This window comes from Musa acuminata, chromosome BXJ2-9, assembly GCF_036884655.1.
Source record: "Musa acuminata AAA Group cultivar baxijiao chromosome BXJ2-9, Cavendish_Baxijiao_AAA, whole genome shotgun sequence".
Taxonomy (NCBI): Eukaryota; Viridiplantae; Streptophyta; class Magnoliopsida; order Zingiberales; family Musaceae; genus Musa; species Musa acuminata.
Window position 1 is genome coordinate 1,292,140 of NC_088346.1, and position 21,180 is coordinate 1,313,319.

The 21,180-nt window shown below is 38.9% G+C and overlaps 3 protein-coding genes across 3 annotated transcripts; all 3 read left to right on the forward strand.

Annotated features, from left to right (window-relative positions):
- The first annotated feature begins 4,813 nt into the window (after positions 1–4,813).
- On the forward strand, positions 4,814–7,672 carry LOC103996703 (U-box domain-containing protein 9). Its single transcript, XM_009417672.3, has 2 exons — positions 4,814–5,346; positions 6,337–7,672. The coding sequence occupies exons 1-2, from the start codon at positions 5,035–5,037 to the stop codon at positions 7,423–7,425; spliced, it is 1,401 nt and encodes a 466-aa protein (XP_009415947.2). The 5' UTR covers positions 4,814–5,034; the 3' UTR covers positions 7,426–7,672.
- A 4,861-nt stretch (positions 7,673–12,533) lies between these two features.
- On the forward strand, positions 12,534–14,513 carry LOC135622308 (pirin-like protein). The gene is made up of 7 exons (XM_065124055.1): positions 12,534–12,767; positions 12,855–12,904; positions 13,006–13,044; positions 13,140–13,168; positions 13,257–13,319; positions 13,383–13,486; positions 13,565–14,513. Exons 1-7 carry the CDS (start codon positions 12,655–12,657, stop codon positions 14,058–14,060), a joined length of 894 nt encoding a protein of 297 aa, XP_064980127.1. The 5' UTR covers positions 12,534–12,654; the 3' UTR covers positions 14,061–14,513.
- Positions 14,514–15,072: 559 nt separating this feature from the next.
- On the forward strand, positions 15,073–20,721 carry LOC135622310 (coatomer subunit zeta-1-like). The gene is made up of 6 exons (XM_065124057.1): positions 15,073–15,227; positions 15,836–15,995; positions 18,776–18,923; positions 19,038–19,115; positions 20,267–20,351; positions 20,455–20,721. Exons 1-6 carry the CDS (start codon positions 15,216–15,218, stop codon positions 20,512–20,514), a joined length of 543 nt encoding a protein of 180 aa, XP_064980129.1. The 5' UTR covers positions 15,073–15,215; the 3' UTR covers positions 20,515–20,721.
- The last annotated feature ends 459 nt before the right edge of the window (positions 20,722–21,180 follow it).

A 21,180-nucleotide genomic window follows, 5' to 3' on the forward strand; every position in this document is an offset into this window, starting at 1 on the left:
ATATATTGGATCTGCTTACAATGAGTTGAATGCGTGAATCCTGACAAATTTTAAAGATATCAAACAACTTAGCAGGTAAGGTTGATAATTATGCTTGTATCATATTTTTTAGAAGAAAAAAGATGGAGGTTGGGTGTGATAAGGTTGATATTCCTCATGCATGAGAATGGATGTGACCTGGCAGAAAGACAATTCAGGTTCACAAGCACATCCATTTATGACAGCTGGAGTCTTAACCAAAGATTGTTTTTTAGGAAATTCTTTCTGTTCACAAGTGACCATCATTGTACCAGAAGGGGAGGAAGGCATGCATCAGAAGAATGTCTTCTCTTCTATGAGAATATAGTAGGATTAAACAATGCTGCATAGTTGGATATGGTAGAACTGACATGCTCATCAAAAGATGAAGACACAGAGAAAAGGAGAAAGAAAACACAGACAAGCTGTGACTGCAGGTGCAGCAAAGCGCCAAAGTTAGGGCCAAACTCAGTGTTGCATAATTGGCACAGTTACAGTCTGCCGACAACTGTGATTGGTTGTGGCTTATATCATCACAGTTTTCATCACATCTCTCTCTCTCTCTCTCTCTTGTATGTGCTTGTGTGGCACAGTGACAAGGTGGGGGGGTCCATTTGGAGACCATAGTCTGAGGTAGCTGACCATGCGAGGAAAATGATGTCTCTTCAGGAATGATGAGAGAGAATTATAGTGAGAAAAAAAAAAAAAAAAAGGAGCCCCTGAGCTATTGACAAAGTATTGAGATAAGCATGTTCTTTTAATGGTGTCCCATAGGAATCATTAAAGCCTAGCAATGGGGTCCTATCTCTGTCTATTACTGCCTATTGTCACCATTAGTTGATATCCACCTACTTGTGGTGAATCACTTGAAGATTCTATATGAATCTAGAAAGCAGGTAGGCTCACCAGACCCTTGGAATATAATGTGAAGAAGGATAGCAGTGTGGGATGGGAATTATGAGCAACTCAATTTGTATTTTGTGTTGAAATCGAGAATATTATTTTTCTTTATAACATAGGGTGGTTAAGAAGAAGGAAAATATAGCAGTCTACTTCCTGTTGGAATATATAATCTAAGCAGTTTCTAAATATTATTACTCTAGTTTTAGAATTGAAAAATAAAAAAATCCAACTTATATCACAAGAGGAAGGATATGTTGTTGTTTTTTTTTTTACACCTAAAGCATTGATCTGATGATGATATAAATACTCATTAATCAAAGATTGAGAATTTGATATCTTATCTGATAATTTATATACACTATTAAGATATTGTTTTGGTGATAATGGTGTCTTAAAATCACTTATTAAAATAAAGTTGAGGTTTCAAAATATCATCAAAAACTAGTCTTTCGAGTAAAATCTTTGATTGTTGATGTCAAGATTCTAAGATAGGATCTTGTTTTCACTATTTACCGTTTGGGAAAAAAAAGAAAAGATAACAATGTGGAGGAAATATGATCAACTCAATGTGTATTTTATGTTGAAACAATCCTTAAATAAAGAACATTATATGATAAGCTTATATTTGCAGGAATAAATATAAAGTTTATTTACTTCCGAGGGATATACATTCATTTTTTTTGTTAAAAAATTCTTTTTTTTAAATAGAAAATATACAATTGACTAGCAAAAAAAATCAAAATCAAAAGTATGCATCATCATGTATCAACAAAATTTTTTCTTCAAAAAGAAAAGTATAATTAATTAAGAAAAGTACAACATCACCATTCGCATCGAGATGAGCCAAAAAAAATCAAGTTCATGAGACCACCTCCTCTCTTCAAATACCATTAGAAACATTAAACCTAGCATCGTATTTACATGCAATCGATTAATCCCGTTATGGTTGACCTCCCGCATCCTAACGCAAGACAATGGCAGTTGCTTGCGAAGATAAAGATAGAGGGAAGAAGATGACAATATTCTCTTTCCCATTCGGTCTTCTCCACTTTCAAGCGGAAGATTGGACGTAAAGGAAGCAAACGGTGGTCTTTAGCTATCATTCACTCACCCGGAATTTATGGTGGACTTCAAGATTTCATGTGACTTGGAGGTTCATTCCTCATGGCCCTCCCATCCCCACATTTCATGGGAATGAATAAAGGAAGCACTCAGTTGAAACTCCTCTTCGGAGTATGATGATGATTACATGTCACTTCCAAGAGTAAACAAAAATAAACTAAAAGGTTTCACTCACAAACATCACTGGTGGATGAGTTGACGATCTAATTTTCTTTTCTTGTCTAATTCATTATTTATTTATGTAGAAGAAGAAAATCCTGTTTATGATGGATTTTTTATTCTTTTCTCACTCGTAAAATTTAATAAAGGAAGGCCATTAATGACGAAAGCTTTATTCTAACATCAAAGCCAAGTCGATTTAATCGAGACTAGTTTTAGATTGAATACTCGAATAATGATTTCTCTTTTTTTTTTTTTTTTTGATGTCTTATTTTTTTCTAATATCCTAAATGAGATATTTATATATATATATATATATATATAGAAGATATTTATATAAAGCACCGCTATGCCAAAGACGATACACATAGAAGACATAAGAGGAAACAAGAAGAGCAGCGAAAAGAAGATCCAAATGGATGGAAGACGACCAAAGTGGATTGAATGATTGGCAGTGCCACCTCCCGAATGACATGCCACTGAGAAGTGTTCGGTGGACGTGTCACACACAGTGCCACGCCACAGAGGAGACCAATTTAACGGTGCCCATTTGGGTGCCCCCATCCCATCTTGGCTTTGACTCCCACCGAGACTGCGGACACCTCCACAGTGACATGGCGGCTCCTTGCCACCTGATATGATGAGCCAGCTTGAGACACATCATGTGGTCAGAGGAATGATATGGTTCCAGTGGACCACAACAGAGCTCGAGATCTCTAATGGAGCATCTCCACCATTCGAATGGATAAGATGGTGCATGCATAATGATCCCTTCTCTCTCTCTCTCTCTCTCTGCTTTTTCTTGCCTTTTTCATGTTATCATCATTGCATTTCGTGAAGGCCATGAGATGTGGCAATTGTGGTGGTCGCAATACTCCTATTTATATATATATATATATATATATATATATATATATATATATATATATATATATATATATATATATATATAATGTTGGTGGCAATTGTTTTTTACTTACGGATGTATAACTATAACTAGTTGGAATGAAATTACATAAAAATATTATTATTTAAGATCCTTAGTGTAAATTGTTGGTCAAAAATCTCAGTTCAAGAAAATCCTAAAACATATTAATAGTTCTTTTTTTTTGTTAATCTTTTTTGGTTTAAGCATATAAGTATTGTTTGTTGCCTAATAAATTTTTAGCTTGCCTTCCTATTTGCTTATTCAATCTATTATCATTTGAATAATGGTTATTTGCTTGTGCATTTGTTTATTAATATTTTACTATATTAATAATTTGTAGCTTGCCTTCATGTTTATTAATGTTCCATCAAACATAATTCAAATTGTTTTTGACTATCCTATATTTTTCTTCTAACTCAAAATTTATGTTTTCCTTATATCAATCGGGTATCAGAGCAATAAAAAATTAAGGCTAGAGAACACAAATCATGAATTAATGGACATACCAATTCAAACTACCGATCTCAAGAAATAATCACCTTCAGAAAAAAAATATTACATGTAATCATTTTTATTGAGGATTGAAAACCTTACTTGATAAGTTGTTGATCATACTAGCTGATAAAGACTTTCTATTCATAGCAAGACGTTCTACTCATAGCTTATATTCATTTTTTTATTACTCAACAAAAATCCTAATTTTGATCGACTACACATCACTCGTTTACAAATGATCTAATTGAGTTAAATATAGCAACAATATGTGGTGATAATATTCGTCCCACCACCATCATCATCATCATTATTTTTATAGTTAAATTCAAAGTTTAGTGAATACCATCACATAAAAATAATAAATACTTAAATATTTTTTAAGAGCTAATTTTTAATTGGATGATTTTTCTATAAAATATTATATTTTGAATATTTTCCAAAAGGTATTTACTCCTCTTTTATTTTTTTTCCAAACAATACATCTAATTTAAAAATATCTAAAATACCTAAAAACAATTTCTCAAAATTTTTCATTCATTTTTTATCAGTTTTTAACTGTTACAATATTTTATTTTCATTTGACTCGTTTATAGTGTTTCTCAATAGTATTATATTCGTTGATATACTGTACACACCCATAAATATTATTAAAAAAATATTATTACTGACATTATATCATTTTTTATGGTCATTACTCATAAATTATTATAATATCATATTTTTCGGCCTATAATTAATTTGATTGAGGTTACCAGTCTATTTAGATCATTTACATTATTTTAAAGTAGACTTTATAATATTTTTATTATGATGATTAAAATATTATAGTATGTCAAAAATAAGGTAATAAATCTAAATATTATAATAAATAAAAAGGAAATAATTTGAATATTTTTAAATAAAAATATTGTTTTGAGAAAAAAGGAGTATCGATTTGAAAATATCAAAAAATATATGTAATTTTTAGAAAAATAATATTTTTATTTATTTATGAGCTATGCATTTCCAATTTTAAAATGACAAATATACTGATGAAGTACATCAAACAAATCATTGCGACTGTCCCAACGCAGCCTATCAATCAATACGTTCCACCGAGATGCGATCAGCTTATCCTACTCCGGCGGTGCAACCGAACGTTTAAGTTCAAAGAACATAAATAAGTTTATTTCTTCCTTGTTTTAGACTTACTTATTTATTGAATTTTATGGTGTTGTGCGCAGTGGTTTCGTTTGCTTCAGCCTTCGGTTTCACTTCCTTTCTCTCCCTCCCCTCTCTCTCGAACTCTAAAGAGAGATGATCGAAGCGGAGGGCGACGAGGAAGCCGACGAAGTGAGAAGGTACCTTCCCTGATAACTTCGATCGCGTCATCTTCTTTGCGCAATCGAGATCTTCTAGCGGTGGCGCCGATGGCGAAGTCCGGGCCCGCGGAGTCGGGGTTGGCGGCGGCGAGGGTTGGGGAGTTGAAGAAGGAGCTGCGGCGGCTTGTGAGGGCGATCGCGGAAGAGGACGACAGCAGGATCGAGAAGTTCGAGGGGGCGGCGAGGGCGCTCGCGGCGCTCAAGGACCTCCGCTTCCGCGGGAGCGGGAATTCGAATGGGGCTCTGGCGAGCCAGCGGAAAGCGGAGACCGAAATCGAGGCGGTGGTCGTCCCGGAGCACTTCTTGTGCCCCATCTCCGCGGAGCTGATGAGGGATCCCGTCGTCGTCGCATCCGGACAGGTTCGATATCTTTGGGATTCGGGTTTACCCCTGAATCGTCGGGTTCGCTGCGTTCTGACTGTATCGAATTCGTTTCTGATGCAGAAATGCTGTTATCGCATGAATTCTTGGTCTAAAAAGATTAGGATTTTGATGATTTCTCTTGAAAATTCAATTTCCCCCATCTGCCTCGCTCTGTTTTTGTTCGTCTTTAAGTTCCATGTTGCTGATTTATACTTCTTAGAGGAGTTTGATGCAGAAATGTGTTTCTTCTGTTCTTCCATGAGTTTCTCGTCCTGAAAAGTTTAGGCTTTGATGATTTTCCATCAAAATTCAAAATTTCCCCTTCTGTTTACCTCTGTTTTTGCTCGACTTCGAGTTCCATGTTGCTGATTTATATTTCTTGCAGGAGTTTGGGGGGCAGTTGATTTGAGCTGCAATATCAAATGGATCTTTTGATAGATGATCTAAAACCTTGTTTTCTCCTCATTCAGTCCAATGTTCATCCTCGGTGCTCCTCCTCCGTATTGTCGGCTAACTCCGTAGGGAACTATTCCTCTTATGGTCGGATTTACCTGTCATGGCCTCATACTTCACCGCTTTGTCCATATCTTGTGCAAACAAGACCAATATTTCTTTTAGATGTTAAAGAATGAAAGATTGGATTTTGATTGTGTGCTGTTTCAGTTGGATTCTTTGATTGAAATGAAGGAAAATAGAAGACACTACCTACTTCCACTACCTTGAAGCCTTATGCTTTGACTTTGCTGTCAAGACTGTCAAAAAATGTCTTCACCTTTGCTACTCTGCTGCTTGCCCTGTCTTAACTTGCACCCAAAGCAAGGATTTTTCTGTTCTTTTTCTTCCTTTTTTTCTCTGTTAATTTTGGATGAAGCACCGGAGCTTTAGCAATTCGCTGAACACTCCTCGATTTTTGTTTAGTTTCATGTGATGAGACTGGTTTGGCACACCCATGGTTACAAGTGCTCGGTCGTTTGTGTCTTGTTGCAGACCTACGACAGGGCTTTCATCGAGGAATGGCTGAGTTCTGGGAACCGAACTTGCCCGCAGACTCAGCGGGTCCTCTCCGACACCACCCTCACCCCAAATCACCTCGTCCGCAGCATGATCTCCCAGTGGTGCATCGAGCACGGCGTCACCCTCCCTCCACTGGACCAGGGGCAAGAGGAAGGGTTGATCACAGGAAAGGAGCGGAACGCGCTCAGGAGGATCTTCGACAAGATGTCCTCTTCTTCCTCCGTCCCGGAACAGAAGCAAGCGGTCAGGGAGCTCCGCCTGCTCACCAAGCGTAACCGGTCGTTTCGCGCACTCGTCGGGGAGAATCCCGACACGATCCCGCAGCTGCTGTTGGTTCTGTCTGCTCCTGGATTGAGGTGCGATCCCGAGGTGCAGGAGGATACCGTGACGACGATCCTCAACCTCTCGATCCACGACAGCAATAAGAAGATCGTGGGAGACAACCCCCAAGCCATCCCTTTGCTCATCGATGCTCTGCAGACGGGGACGATGGAGACCCGTAGCAACGCCGCCGCAGCGCTCTTCAGCTTATCTGCCCTCGACTGCAACAAGCTCAAGATAGGCGAGTCGGGGGCGATGAAGCCGCTGGTGGATCTGCTGGAACAAGGCAGCCCGAGCGCCAAGAAGGACGCAGGATCCGCCATTTTCAACCTGTGCATGGTTCACGAGAACAGGGCGAGGGCGGTGAGGGGTGGGGCGGTGGGCGTGGTCTTGAAGGCCATCGGTCACCACTCGCTCGTGGACGAGTCGCTGGCGATCCTCGCGCTGCTGTCGAGCGACCAAGACGCGGTGGAGGAGATCGCGAGGGCCGGCGGCGTACCACGCTTGCTCGGCATCGTGAGGGACAGCCCGTGCGCGCGGAACAAGGAGAACGCGGCCGTCGTTCTCTTCTCGATCTGCATGCATGACAGGACCAAGCTGAGGGAGGTCGGGGAGGAGGAGGAGAAGCACGGAAGCATCTCTCGGCTGGCTCAGAACGGCACGTCGCGGGCACGCAGGAAGGCGGCCGGAATCATAGACAAGTGGAAGCGAGCATCGCGCAGCACGCATTACTCGTGTTAGGCGTCGACGTACGCAAAGAAATAAGGAAGATGCACATCATGTAAATAATAGCTGCTCTTTTCGTTTCAAGCTCGGTCGAGTTGTTGGGTATAAGCGAGAGACTATATTGCTGTTCTACGAGTTCTTCTGAGACGTAGGAAGTAGTGATAGTGATAGTGTTGGTTTTGCCTCGGAATCAGGCTGCAGGACCTGTCCTTCCTCCTCTTCATGGATATGAATAGCTTGTGCAGATTTGCCGGTTTGCTTCCCTTTTCTTCTGCTCCCACATCGTCGATTACTGCTTAGGAGCACTTCAACGCGTGTGACTGCTCGGGCCGCGTAACACGAGCTAAACCAAAGGTGGGGGCGGCGGAGGCGGCGTCGGTGGGTGAACCGCGCTCACCTGCTCCGCGGCGGTGACGCAGCAGGGAGGGACCCAGCGCAGCACCGCCGCTCATTGATTGCGACCACCTCCTCCTGCTGTTGTTCACGCGCTCATCCTTCTTTTGGCTGCTGCTTTGCATCTCACACCCCCCGATTCACGGGTCGAAGGCCGGTGGGGCCCTCTCCTTCGGCGCATGCGACGTCGGACTCCGGCGGATCTAGATTTAGCTGACGACCACGGGCCCCTGTAGCGTCCCCACCACAAAAACCATTTCTCCTACGCGTTACGGTGGCTACAAACTTCATCCTGTTTGTTCGTACCATCTTACCCCATGCAATTCAAAACATATTAGAGAGAGAGAGAGAGAGAGAACTCGATTACCCTGCTCATGTTTAAATTCGATTTGATCGCATGCATCTTTACCCTCTTTTTAAGGCAGATTTCCTTTGTAACGATGAAATATGTAAGATAAGTAAATTAGAAACACTATTATTAAGAAAATATGAAATACTTTATTAGATGCACTATCATTAAACAAATATTTTTTATATTTTCTAAATATTATTGAATAAATCATTCATTGGGTTGAGCAGTCAAAATCTCATCTTTAATCTGATGGCAGAGTTCAAAATATTATCTTATAATTTTTTAAAATATAATAATTATTTTTATATATTTAGAAACCTATTAATAAATAACGTCCGTACTCCGAAGAGAGGAAAATGAAACGAAATAAAAAATAAAAACAAATATAAGGTATTAATGATAAACAATTGTAGTAAGAACTTGGGAAATGGGCTGTTGGGCTGGAGATTGAAGTAGCCAAGACAATAATGGGCTTCTTGGGCCAATTTCTCCGATTCGTCTCAACCAAGGGAGACGATCTATCTACTAAAAAATGAGATGTGACATTTTGCTCTTTTACGAAAGTGACTTCGATGTTGGCTTGTTCATAAAAACAAGCTAACATTGAAGTCACCTCTCTGAGAGTTATCACATTCACATTTCTTCCGATATAATAAAGTTTTATATGGGCGCTTAATGATTCCGATACATCAAAGGTGTGGGGGGAATGATATTGATAGTAAGCTTGGAGTAGACTTATAAACTTTGAATTTATCTAATGTGATGTTGATATAGACTAAGATCGATGTTAGGTGGAGTTCTCGACCCCTAAGTTAACTCCGATACGAATTAGGTAGTCAAAAAAGAAAAAATAATTATGATTTAAAAAAAATCAAGTTTTACTGACGCGATGAGACTATTCGTTTTTAGTCTTTTATATTATTTTATAGATTAAAATGTCATACGTCAAGTTTTGATTATAGACGAATATTTTCTTAAATTTTTATTCTAATAAGTCACACTATAATAGCTTTGGAGTTTTGGACCACAACTTGTCCTCCCTTATCTCTCACAAAAATGCCATGTGTGATGCTTGCAACAAAGAATACAAGAAGGATGCATGCTATCTCTCTTAGGACATCAACATCTTCCACACCCCTTTCACTGTCATCTTCTTTTTTTTCTATCCTCAGGTAACACCAAACACATAAAACCAACAGAAAAAGGATGCTGAAGAGTTCTTCTTAGGCCACAGATCGGGAGGCTTTCTGTGATCTTTTGCTCCAGACATATTTGACACTTTTGCTTGATCACCCTATTGAATGGTTCATAGCAGGATTAAAGAGTGTCTATCGCGATATTGTTTTAATGAATCATTCGTTCAGTAATAATTTATTTTTATTGATTTGAGCATAATATAATATTAAAAATTATTAGTTTTAGATAGGCATTATACAATTTTACTGGACGTCAAAAAGTATTCTTGAAATGACAAAACATCTTATACGGAAGGAAATCCGAATTCAATTTGGCTCGGATATTAATTATAACATACATATTTCTACATAATAGTATATTTCCTTGGCATCTTCTGAATCTAATCAAAGGCATATTCTCAATCTTGCATAATTTTGATGCTTTCTATATTTAATGTGTGTTTAGGAAAAGTAATAACAATTTTGAAAAGATGAGTGACCTTCTGCTCTTCTTTGATATGAGGGGAAATTGTTGTAATAACATTTGCAAGTAATTATAATTTCTTTTAGAAAAAAAATATTATTATTTATTGAACCACACTTATTTTTATGCCTAAAAATTGATCCGATGGTAATATATTAGACCTATTTATCAAACTCGCTTATGAAATTCAAAATCTCATTCGATGTCTTTATTTCTAAAACTTGAGTATAACAAATGTATTTATCAAAGGTTAAGGGTTTGAAACTCACATCATATATATTTTTCTATATTTAAAATATTGATATGGTATTTATATTTGTAAACCTAAAATATCGATTTAGTAATAATAATGTATCAGAGTTTAAAATCTTAGTCAATATATTTTTAAGATATATTATGTGTTTTTATTTGGAAAAAAAATGCAAGGAAAGAAGAAGTGTGAATCATAATCGAATGATTTCTGCTATGTCAATTAACATTTAAGTATAAATTTCATGAGAAATAACAAAATGTTGTATGAAATTGTTGAATGATATTTGCACTAGAAATACAAAAATATAGGAAAAGATGTGGGGAATGAACCTATCGAGGATTCAAATAATAATCCTTTCATTAAAAAAAATCCGAAAACCCAAATAAATCACACTCAGGATTGACCCATCAAGTGCGTGAAGCATTACGAAGAACTGAGAGGTGGGATTCTAATTTCCATTACAGTCAATGGCCACCGAGAATGGAACAGTAGGAGGAGCTGTGGGCAAGTGGAACATATATTTCCCATGAATCGATTGGTGGGTTCTGCACTCGTAAGATAAGATCCCATCTTCTCCGTGCCTTTTGGTACCACAACACTATCATAGTGTGCAGCCAATGTGCACTTATTTATGACCTCCCCCAAAGAACAATGCCATACTACCTTTTCACAGACACTTGATTCTTATTTTGATAAAAAAAAATTGTATTATAGTTATTGTAATTGAAATGGTCTAATTCTCTTGACTTAATTTGCTACCTTTTTTACATTGTTCCATTATGTTTGTGAAACTCTTGTTAATTCTCTTGGAGCAGACACTGTTCTTCCCCATTGATCTACTTGATTTTTGAGGTCAAAATACTTTTGTTTCTTTGTTGGAGTGGTTTTTTTCCTTCTTAAAGATTTAATTGTTAGGAAAGAATTCAGTAAATGCTTTAACATCTTTTTACGAGTAATTTGGTTTACAGTTTATGTCTGATACAAGTCCAAATAAAAAGAGTGCTGTATAGATATTCGAGAGGCATATGTAAGATCTAAACTCATGATTTGGTTTGATACCATCTTAAAGAATTTGATGTATGTGATCACAACTCTTAGGAGTTTAAACTATTACAAAATGATCAGTTCATGTTTTATCATTCTTAGGATATGGAGTTGCCTCACTGCCTCACTCCCCTGTGCTAGTAGTCCTTCTTGACCTGTAGGGACAGGAGACACACTTTAGCTAAGATGTTGTTGGTTGATGTTGATGATGCAGATGCCTTTTATTTCTTTTGTTGTGGGATGATAAATATGGTAAAACCAAAAAGGTAAATTTGCACTGGAAAAGATGAATCATAGTTTATGTTTCGGAGATAGAAGCTGGCAATCTTATTCTCATTCAATGGTGCAAGTTATTCAGCTAGAAACATGTCTGCGAGGACATGCTTATAGGTTTTCTGTGAAGCCAAGCCAAAGACCGGGCAAGTTTACTGTCACACTAGTCAAATCTTGTTCAACCTTTCACTTCATGGGTTAGCCAAAAACAATCCAAAGGAAAAAAGTTCTTGCAAGAAACATTGATCACCTCCTCAGGGCACAAGAAACATTAATTAGTATGACAGGCAGACCCTGTGGCTGCAATTGCTTCAGAAGTTGCAGCAGTCCCAAGGTATTCATTCATTCACCTCCCAGCTGCAAGGATTTGGTTTCATTGCCTCTTAGGAATTCTTTCTTACAGACAGCATTGAATGAGGTATGAAATGCACCAACCAAAAAGGAAAAAAAGAAAAGACTACTACTTTAAGGATATAAGATTCATAATTTATCTCAATAGGAATTCCTTTAGAAAGATTTTCTTGGTTTATTCTGTTTTTTTTATTTTTGAGTGCTGAAAGCACCACCAGCATCACCATCACCAACACATAAGAAGTTAAAGCCTTCCATTTGGGCAAGTTGGGATGGCTGCAAAGGTGTTGGACAGGTCAAGAGGGTTTGCCCACATCATGATCACATAAGAATGGCATCACCAAGCTCTGGTGACACCCATGGCAACAACTCCTCGAACCCTCTGTCCTATTACTTTTGGCGAGACTTTGAATGCTTTGATTCTTCCAACACTCTCTTACATTGGCAACCAATAGACTTTTCTTGTGGGAATGAGAAGTGTGAAAACTGGCCACCTCTCTCGTCTCATTCGTTTCCACCAGCAATTTCTTCCAGAAGAAAACTGACCACCTTATATTTGGCTAGAGAACCCACGGAATAGTACACATGGAAAGCTAAAGAATAGGAAGCAAAAGAGAGAAATGGAGAGAGAGGGAGCACTCATTTCCTCCACCAATACCTTCCAAAATGTCAGCAACTATGTATTGGATAGGTAGGAAGCCAACGCTTATGGAGAGAGAGAGAGAGAGAGAGAGAGAGAGAGAGAGCTCTGTATGCGTGTGCATTGGATCATGATGATGAGGTGGTGGTGTTGCTCCTCTATAAATTCTGATCTCCTATTTAGTTCCTCACCAATCAAACAAGCCATCATCATATCCTGGCCTTCTTCTCCCTTCTGCAGCCGAACCCGATTTGTCCCTCAGGAGAGCACACGAGCGCCATGGGAGACCACAAGAACCAAGGCTTCCAGAACCCGAGGCATGTGGTCAAGAAGGTGCTCGCCAGGCCTCAACACGAAGGTGACGGAGCCATTGTTAGGAGGAGCATCGGAAGGTGATGATTCTTGACCTCTCCTACGTTATTCCTTCTTCTGTTCATCAGATTTCCATGATCTTCTCCTCATTGATTGGTCTTCTCCAGGGGAGAACTAAGAAACTTGGATCCCTTTCTGATGTTGGATGAGTTTTCCGGTGACCTACTGGATCTATATTCTCTTTCTTTATCTCCATTCTTGTTCTTGCTAGTGATGTCTGATTCGATTTCCTTATGCTTTTACGTATCTCACGCACAGTTTCTGCTCCTGCGGGATTTCCTGATCATCCTCATAGAGGTTTGACTTCAGTTCGCTCACTGTTTCTTGGTTTGACTTTACCATCTTGTCAACAATCTATATATCCCATGTCTTCTTCCCTGTGTTAATGTCAGGTTTCGAGACCGTCACCTACATGCTGGAGGTAATGAATTTGCTGTCTCAGAAACATATAGATCAGATCAAAACGTTAGCTGAAATGTGATTCTGACATGGGATCTGATGGAACTCAGGGCGCCTTCACTCACCAGGACTTCGCTGGCCACGAAGGCACCATCAGAGCTGGCGATCTGCAGGTACAACTCCTCTGAACGAGATTTCATCAGCTCATGTCGATGACTACCGGAGTTCTTCCTCAGTGGATGACCGCTGGTAGAGGAATCATTCACTCGGAAATGCCTGCCGGGGAGGGAGAGAACAAAGGATTGCAGCTATGGATCAACCTCTCCTCCAAAGACAAGATGTAACAGCTCCAATCCTCTTCACCTCGTTCTCGTACCAAGCTCTTCATACCTTACATGCTCTTCTCGTTCTTCTCAAGGATGGAGCCCAGATATCAAGAACTGCAGAGCAAAGACATAAGCAGGGTGGAGAAACATGGCGTCGACGTCCGAATCATAGCAGGGGAGTCCTTCGGCGTCCGCTCGCCGGTCTACACGCAGACTCCGACAATGTACCTAGACTTCACCCTGCACCCTGGCGCCGAAGTCCACCAACACATCCCTCAACCTTGGAACTCCTTCGTCTACATCATCGAAGGCGAAGGCGTCTTCGGGGACCCGAACGCATCCCCTACGACGCGCCACCACGCGTTGGTGCTGAGCCCCGGCGACGGCCTCAGCGTGTGGAATCAGGCGGCGAGGCCTCTCAGGTTTGTGCTCATCGGCGGGCAGCCATTGAACGAGCCGATCGTGCAGTACGGTCCCTTCGTGATGAACGCGCAAGCGGAGATACAACAGGCCATCGAGGACTACCACTACTGCAAGAATGGGTTTGAGAAGGCCAAGAACTGGAAGTCACAGCCGCATATGAACTGAGCTGGTGGTGCAGTGGAGATTGCAGCAGTAGACAGAGCAGTGCCAACATCATCAAGCATGCACTCCACTGATGTGATGAGGGGTTGGAAGATTTAAGGAAACACAGTAGAATCAAGTCATTATTGGAGATCATCTTTTCTTGATCTGAAAGCAACGTTTTCTCTCTTTCTTTTTCAATCAAGGTTGTCATAATTTACTCTTGTTCGAAGGGGTTGGTGTTGATGGCTGCCTTCACAGTTGGTCTTGAATCATTTTGCACCCATATCTGCTGCAGCTTCCTGAACATGTTTTGTCTTCCCAGCTAATGCAGGAGTCATTTCATCTCCATGTCACTGATTCAGCCCCACTCCTCCCTAAGGCAAAATATGTTGCCACTTCTTATCAGATCATCCAACTTGGTTGTCATTTCACTGTATAATATGAACTCAAACTTTCAAATATCATGTTGTGCCATTGAACAGTGTGCAGACTGTCTGTTAAATCCTGAAGCATTTGGGAGCAGTAAAACATGTGTTCAGCACTCAATATAAATGTAGGCCCAAAAGTTACTAATCCAACTTGTTCAATAATTTTTTTTTTGGAAAAACTTAATATATTGATCAAACTTTTGAGACCATATGGTTTAACATTTTATTGGTTAATTATTCAATTAACCATATTTCAAATATAAAAAAAAATAACAAAAAAACATTTTCTTGGAAAAGAGAAAACAATTATGTGTACAATATGAAGTTTGGATTATTCTAACCATTAATGCTTTTGTTTGCTTGGTTTGTGTAAATTGCACAAAGTTCTCATGAGTCTAAAATTTACTTACAATAAAATAGAGTGAAACGTCATATTTAATTAGGTGTTCACTACATTGCCGAAGGGACAAAAAGGTCATTGATGCATTCTATAGCTTGTGATCTTGATTTGATCTTGATTTGACGATTCGAGCTCGAACTCGAACTTAACAACGTTTCGATTGAGCCAACTATCTCCTTGATTAAGGCCGGATCCCGGCCCGGCCCGGTTCATTTCATCGGGTGGGCCAAATTCTCTTTATCAAAGAGAGCAAGGCGGTCACGATTTGCTCCTCGCCGTCGCTGCTGCGCCAACTCGATCGTCCCCCGCCGCTGAGCTGAGCCTCCACGAGACGAGATCCGGCGAGGGATGGCGGCTCCCGTAAGTTGTTGTCTTCTTCTTCTTCTCCTCCCCCTTACCTCCTCTCTTGTTCTTCCATCTTCCTTCCTCTTTCCGGACCCGCGGCGACGAATCCGGGGGGTGGAGGCCCAGATCGGCCGGTTTCTCGTTCGATCTCTTTTCAGGTCGCCCGATCCGGACGCTGGGGTGATGAGGTCTCGGCTTCGATGCCTTTTCCGGTGTCGGCTAGGGTAGATTCGAACCGGATTCCGCCTGAGTCTTAAACCTTGATATGTTTGTCGTTTGTAAGTTGTTTCAATATGCTACTGCTGGTGATTTCCTCTGTTCTTATCACTCTTTACAACTGATACATATTGATTTTTTTTGTTTTCTATAGACTTTTATCTTTGGCACGATTTGTAGAAATTTCTAACAAGTTGTTCTAGAACAAAGTAAATTTTACTGGATGAGTACTTAAGAGACCTTTTAAGATTCCGTTCTAACTTTAGATAGTTGGAAAATAATTTCTTTTGTGTGTGATGAAAGTTCGTTTTTGTATCTCGTAGTTGTGGAGTAAAGAACGTTTGTCTTCTCGTCTCTGAACAGTTTTCATCTTTCTTACAAGTTGTTTGCATGAATTGTGCATGCAGGACTCTTGCCCTTCGATAAAGAACATCCTTCTCCTTGACTCTGAAGGGAAACGAGTAGCTGTCAAGTACTACTCAGATGATTGGCCAACCCTTTCTGCAAAATTAGCATTCGAGAAGTCAGTGTTCACCAAGACGCAGAAAACAAATGCTCGAACTGAAGGTGACATATGGAAAGCCATTTAATTCAACTTGGATATTATTTGTATGGTTATACTTTACTTCTTACATGCTGAACCTTTTTCTTATGAAGTTTGCACCTCAGTTATCTATAGGTTGCCACAGATCTTGATGTAGAAGTTTAATGGAGTAATCCATTTAATGATTCATAAGTTAACTCTTTGGATTAATTTAAGCCAAATTAAGAGATCTTTTTATGGTTAAATTTAAATCTTAATGTTGATGTTTTAAAAGTATGGATTATATTTGTTGTTCATCTGTACATAATTATTGATTTTTTTATGATATACTTGGAGGTTGATCCCTTTTAGTTGCAACTTATCAGGATTATTTGTGTCATGTTTAGGTTAAGTAAGACAACAACAACAACAACATGATATTAGTCTCAGTTATTAAGGTTAGCAACATGGCTCAGTATGTTGCTTTATTATGGGCAGTCCCAGAATATTTGAATCGCCCTGTCTTCCAAGATATAGTGCTACTGCTATGTAAACTAGAATTTAGAAGTTTTTGTTAACATTTTTTTCTAAATCATCTCCAACCTTTTCATTTGTTAATGATTGTCGACTGCTGTATGTTCTGAACCAGCATGCTATGATGCTGTGGCTGGAATATTAACTACTGCTGTCATGTACATTTATAATTTTTTTTCTGCGATGATTGTTTTAGTCATGCATTTTTGGGCTAATTACATATTACCTCCGTAGTTAGTTACCTTTAGTGTCCCAGTCCCTACACTTTAAAAAGTTACATTGATATCCCCATAGTTACAAAAGTGAAACATATAAGTCCATTTATCCTAAAGCCGATGGTTTTACCAACGGAAATACGAAAAGAAAGGACAAAAAGATAATTTTAATGTTCCAATTGGTGGTGGCCTTGGATTTTTTTAAAATATAGGGACTGGGATGCCAAATGTAGCTAACTACAGGGGGGTAATATGTAATCAGCCCTGCATTTTTCTGTAAATAAGACTATCATCTACGAACCCTAATGTGCTGTTTATGGAAACCAGAAGTTAATCTGAAGGGCCTCAATATGGTGTAGCGAACAATAATAATAAACAAATTGCATCGTGAATTCAAGGGAAGGATGAACTTCACTTTCAGTAGGACATCAAACTACTCTTGAGGTGAGGAGACCAATTTTGGAGCCCAAAGTACAACATGACATTGACATCAACATCACACACAGGGCTTGACATCATATAGGATGCTGGAGACAGGCTGCTTGAGTTCAGAGTAGGACACAAGTGAGTTCATCAAGGCTCCATTGGCAGCAGTTAGTGACAGCTTTGATTATGACAGTCAACAAAGAGAAGATGGTGTTTTGTTGGGTTTGCTATGACTGTTGGCACCAGCTGCGATGGACAGAGATTGATGGTGAGTTATGACTCCAGTGAGGGGAGATGTAGTGGGTTGTACCCAGGATGCTAATTTTTTCAAGGTGGGATTTCACAATATAATAGAAAGTTTCTGAAGAGCTGTGATCAAAATTAACTGTAATATTAATAATGAATTGAGCCGTAAAATAAACTGGCTCGATGTTCCTAATTAATTTGACTTGAACATGGTTTCATCATTCGGTTTGTTATTTATTACCAAGCCAAATAAGATGTCATGAAATAACAAATAAAGAAATAATTACTGAGTTTTTGGTTTCCTCCATTTTTTTTCCTCTTTTCTAATACATATAGGTCCATTTCAAAAATAAACTTGAAGACATAACTTTACACCATACCAATGAAGGCATTGCTTTATCCATGCCGACACTTCATACCATTTAAGCTTGATTGCACACTGATGGTTGCAACTAGATGTTGGCTACTGATGGCGTTCATTGCAAATCTTAGTTTTATAGCAAATCTTTGGTTGGCTATATTTGAGGTTTTCTAAAGAGCAAATGAGTTAACTATAGTAGGTTTTCATCATTAGCTTGAACCTATATCCTTGGACATCATAGAAGGTGCAGAAATATTTAGTTTGAGAATGCATCCTACTGTGGCATCTTTGAGTATGATATCCTTGTGTATATCAAACATTGCGATGAGCCTAAAAGTTCACAATTTGAAATCTTACCGTTTTAGTAGTGCTTGTTCTTCTAAGCAGTATAACCATGTTAAAAAAGTTCACAATTTGAAATCTTACCGTTTTAGTAGTGCTTGTTGCTTGTTCTTCTAAGCAGTATAACCATGTTAAAAAAGTTCACCATGAAAATGGAGTTCTTGAGATTGTGTTTGATTTGGATATGCTTGTCTTGGAACTTTCACAGTACTGAGGTTAAGCAAGGGACTACAAACTTTCATCAGAAGATTGGAAATAAATGGGTTAGTAACTTGCTGTATTTGGGAGGGTTGAGCTTTCAAAGTTGCAACTTCTACAAGTGAAGCATTGCTCATGTCTTTTCTCTAGAGGGTAAATTGCTCATGTGACAGGATTTTGGTAGTGTCTCAGAAAGCCTTCTGATTTCTCATTTGCACCTTGAAGTTGTTCATTATACTCCTGGAATATAGATACAATTACCTAGAATATTTTTCATATTTTGTGTGATCATCTGTGTAAATCGACGTGCTTAAAATTTTTGTTCGTGTCTATAAGACAACATGAGGGTGTTCTGGTGTACTAGCTCCGTGTGGATTATACAACGCCTCGCTTTGTGATGAGATTGAGACATTTTGTGATCTCAAATTATATTTGTTCTATCTAGTTGTGTATGTGCAGTGCTGGAGATTTGACTGATTTCTACTGTGTTTGACTTTTACAGCGGAGATAGTTATGTTTGATGGCTACATTGTCGTATACAAGTTCATTCAAGATCTCCATTTTTTTGTTACCGGAGGTGATGATGAGAATGAGCTCATTCTAGCAACCGTTCTTCAAGGATTCTTTGATGCAGTTGGTCTTCTTCTAAGGTCTTGTCCATTGTTGTTACTGTTTGCTTTCACGAACTGGTTCCTCAGTTCATAAGCCATTGGTCATGTCTATGTTGCTTCCCTAATTTTCTTAATTGCATCTCATGGTTCCAGGAACAACGTGGATAAAAGAACAGCACTTGAGAATCTGGACCTCATCCTTTTATGCCTTGATGAGATTATTGATGGAGGGTATGGCTTTATACTTTTTGTGCAATCATTTTTATGATTATTTAACAGTGGTCACATAAACATGTTTACATGATAAGATCTGGTAATGTTGTATCTTTCAAAGTTCAGTTGTTAGATTATAACAGTGATTCTTTAAATTGAACACTTGTAGGATAAGCTTGCATATCGAGAAATGGCTGTTCTATTGTATAAAAGTAACCAGTCAATTTAGTTTTCTTAATTATTGAATAACATAAAATTGGTTTGCACAAAAATCTGTCATTTATAATGAAAAACATTTTGTCATTCACATGCCTGGATATGTGTATTTTCATGTAGCTCTGTATGTGGCAGCAGTGGTTGTAGCAAGGTTGATATTGTTAGTGGAGGTGAGGGACAGTGAACTTATTTTCTGTTTTCAGCCTTTAAGGGGATAAGAAGAAAGAGAAGTCCCATACGGAATTAACCCCAAACAATACAATAACTCCCTTAATATTGGTCATTTGCTTTGCATGTGGAAGAATGAAAAATTGGAACATAAATTTGTTGAGTTCCTAGTAAATTGAGTTCTTTCCATAAATATGACTATAAGTAGTCCAGAGAATGTCTCTCTGCCCACTTTGTGGTCAAAGGCATCATCCTAAATGGGAGTTTTGTTCTCATACTCTGTCAAAATTGAAGATTACCTAGCACAAATGTTGGTAAGGGTGTTTCACAAGTGAGGAAGTGTCCAAGGGCCTCGTTGACATTCGTAACAGAGTCTCCTATGGTAGATAGCCATGGTCCTGAGCCATCTCAATACTCAGGATTTGGTAAACTGAGTGAATAAAATTATTCAACTATAAAAAAATTAATGAGCAATGGTCTTCGTATTGAATATCACTTTGTAGTCCTAGTGAAATTTATCCTCGTAGATTGCAAACCTCCATATGTAATCAATGCTTATGCTGTGATAGTGCACTTTGTATGTTCAGGCTACAAGGAGTTTGACGGTTGATTTCTTTTTGTTAAAATGAAAATTGTATGTGAACTTGTGATCGGGATCATATTCCGTAGAAACAATACTGTATAAGCATCTTCATTATGGTTTTGTGTCCCCAACCGGAGAGTCGTGATTCTAGAATTTTGTAATATGCTGACACGTCTATCACTTATACCTCTTTGTTGCACAGCATCATTCTGGAAACTGAAGCTAGCATAATCGCTGGAAAGGTTGCAACCCACGGCCTGGATGGAGCAGCATCCTTGTCTGAGCAGGTCCAATTTTCTGTTTCATCCTAGTCTATTCACTAATCAAATTGATATATATATCTATTGCTCATTTTCATTAAATTTAATATCCTATCTTCTGCCTTTGTAGACTATAACTCAAGCCCTAGCCACAGCTCGTGAGCACTTGGCAAGATCTCTTCTTAAATGACACTGTTCCAAGCCGGTGACCTTTTGTTTGGATGGATATGCAAACCGAGTGTTCCCTTTAGAAAAGCTTGTTTTTTGATGTTGAAACTTTTTGTTTATGTTTTGTCTGTTGAAATATCACAATTAGCATACATGTCAGATGTATTTGAAGCATCTAATGACTGACTTGATGGAAGAAACACATTGAAAGTAACCTACTTCTCCCTCATATTTGTTGATCAGGTGAAGAATTTCCTCTTGTTCTTACATAGGGCTTCGATTTGCCACATTAACAAAAAGTCGCAGAAGTTTTCGTTGCTCATGTTTATTACAAGTCACTAAGATCTCCCTATACCGGAGGCCATGATCTGCCCCAGAGTTCATCTGATTACATGCATGTTAGTATTAAATCCTGTGTTGTCCAGAATAGCTCCTTGAACATAAACACAACTAAACAAAGACCAAGGGTTTGTATACCAATTCTCTCAGCTCCTCAACTAGCATAGAGGAAGTCAAATTGTTTTCCTCCCATCACCATGAAAGCACAAGCCACCTTCACACCAATTTCCGCCCCATTTCTTTCCAATACCCTCGTCGAGACGTGCAGTTGCTGCCACCGCAATTTCCACACCTCAACTTCAGCCTTGTTGACATCATTACTTTTAAGATCTTTTCCACTAATTTTCTA

What these genes read in the sequence shown, in the direction of transcription:
- LOC103996703 (XM_009417672.3), top strand. Translation starts at nt 5,035, where the DNA reads ATGGCGAAGTCCGGGCCCGCGGAGTCGGGGTTGGCGGCGGCGAGGGTT. An exon ending in TCGTCGTCGCATCCGGACAG is followed by an intron (nt 5,347 to 6,336) that starts GTTCGATATCTT and finishes GTCTTGTTGCAG; the next exon opens with ACCTACGACAGGGCTTTCAT.
- LOC135622308 (XM_065124055.1), top strand. Translation starts at nt 12,655, where the DNA reads ATGGGAGACCACAAGAACCAAGGCTTCCAGAACCCGAGGCATGTGGTC. An exon ending in TCCTGATCATCCTCATAGAG is followed by an intron (nt 13,045 to 13,139) that starts GTTTGACTTCAG and finishes TGTTAATGTCAG; the next exon opens with GTTTCGAGACCGTCACCTAC. An exon ending in CTCTCCTCCAAAGACAAGAT is followed by an intron (nt 13,487 to 13,564) that starts GTAACAGCTCCA and finishes GTTCTTCTCAAG; the next exon opens with GATGGAGCCCAGATATCAAG.
- LOC135622310 (XM_065124057.1), top strand. An exon ending in GCAGTTGGTCTTCTTCTAAG is followed by an intron (nt 18,924 to 19,037) that starts GTCTTGTCCATT and finishes TCATGGTTCCAG; the next exon opens with GAACAACGTGGATAAAAGAA. An exon ending in GATGAGATTATTGATGGAGG is followed by an intron (nt 19,116 to 20,266) that starts GTATGGCTTTAT and finishes TTTGTTGCACAG; the next exon opens with CATCATTCTGGAAACTGAAG.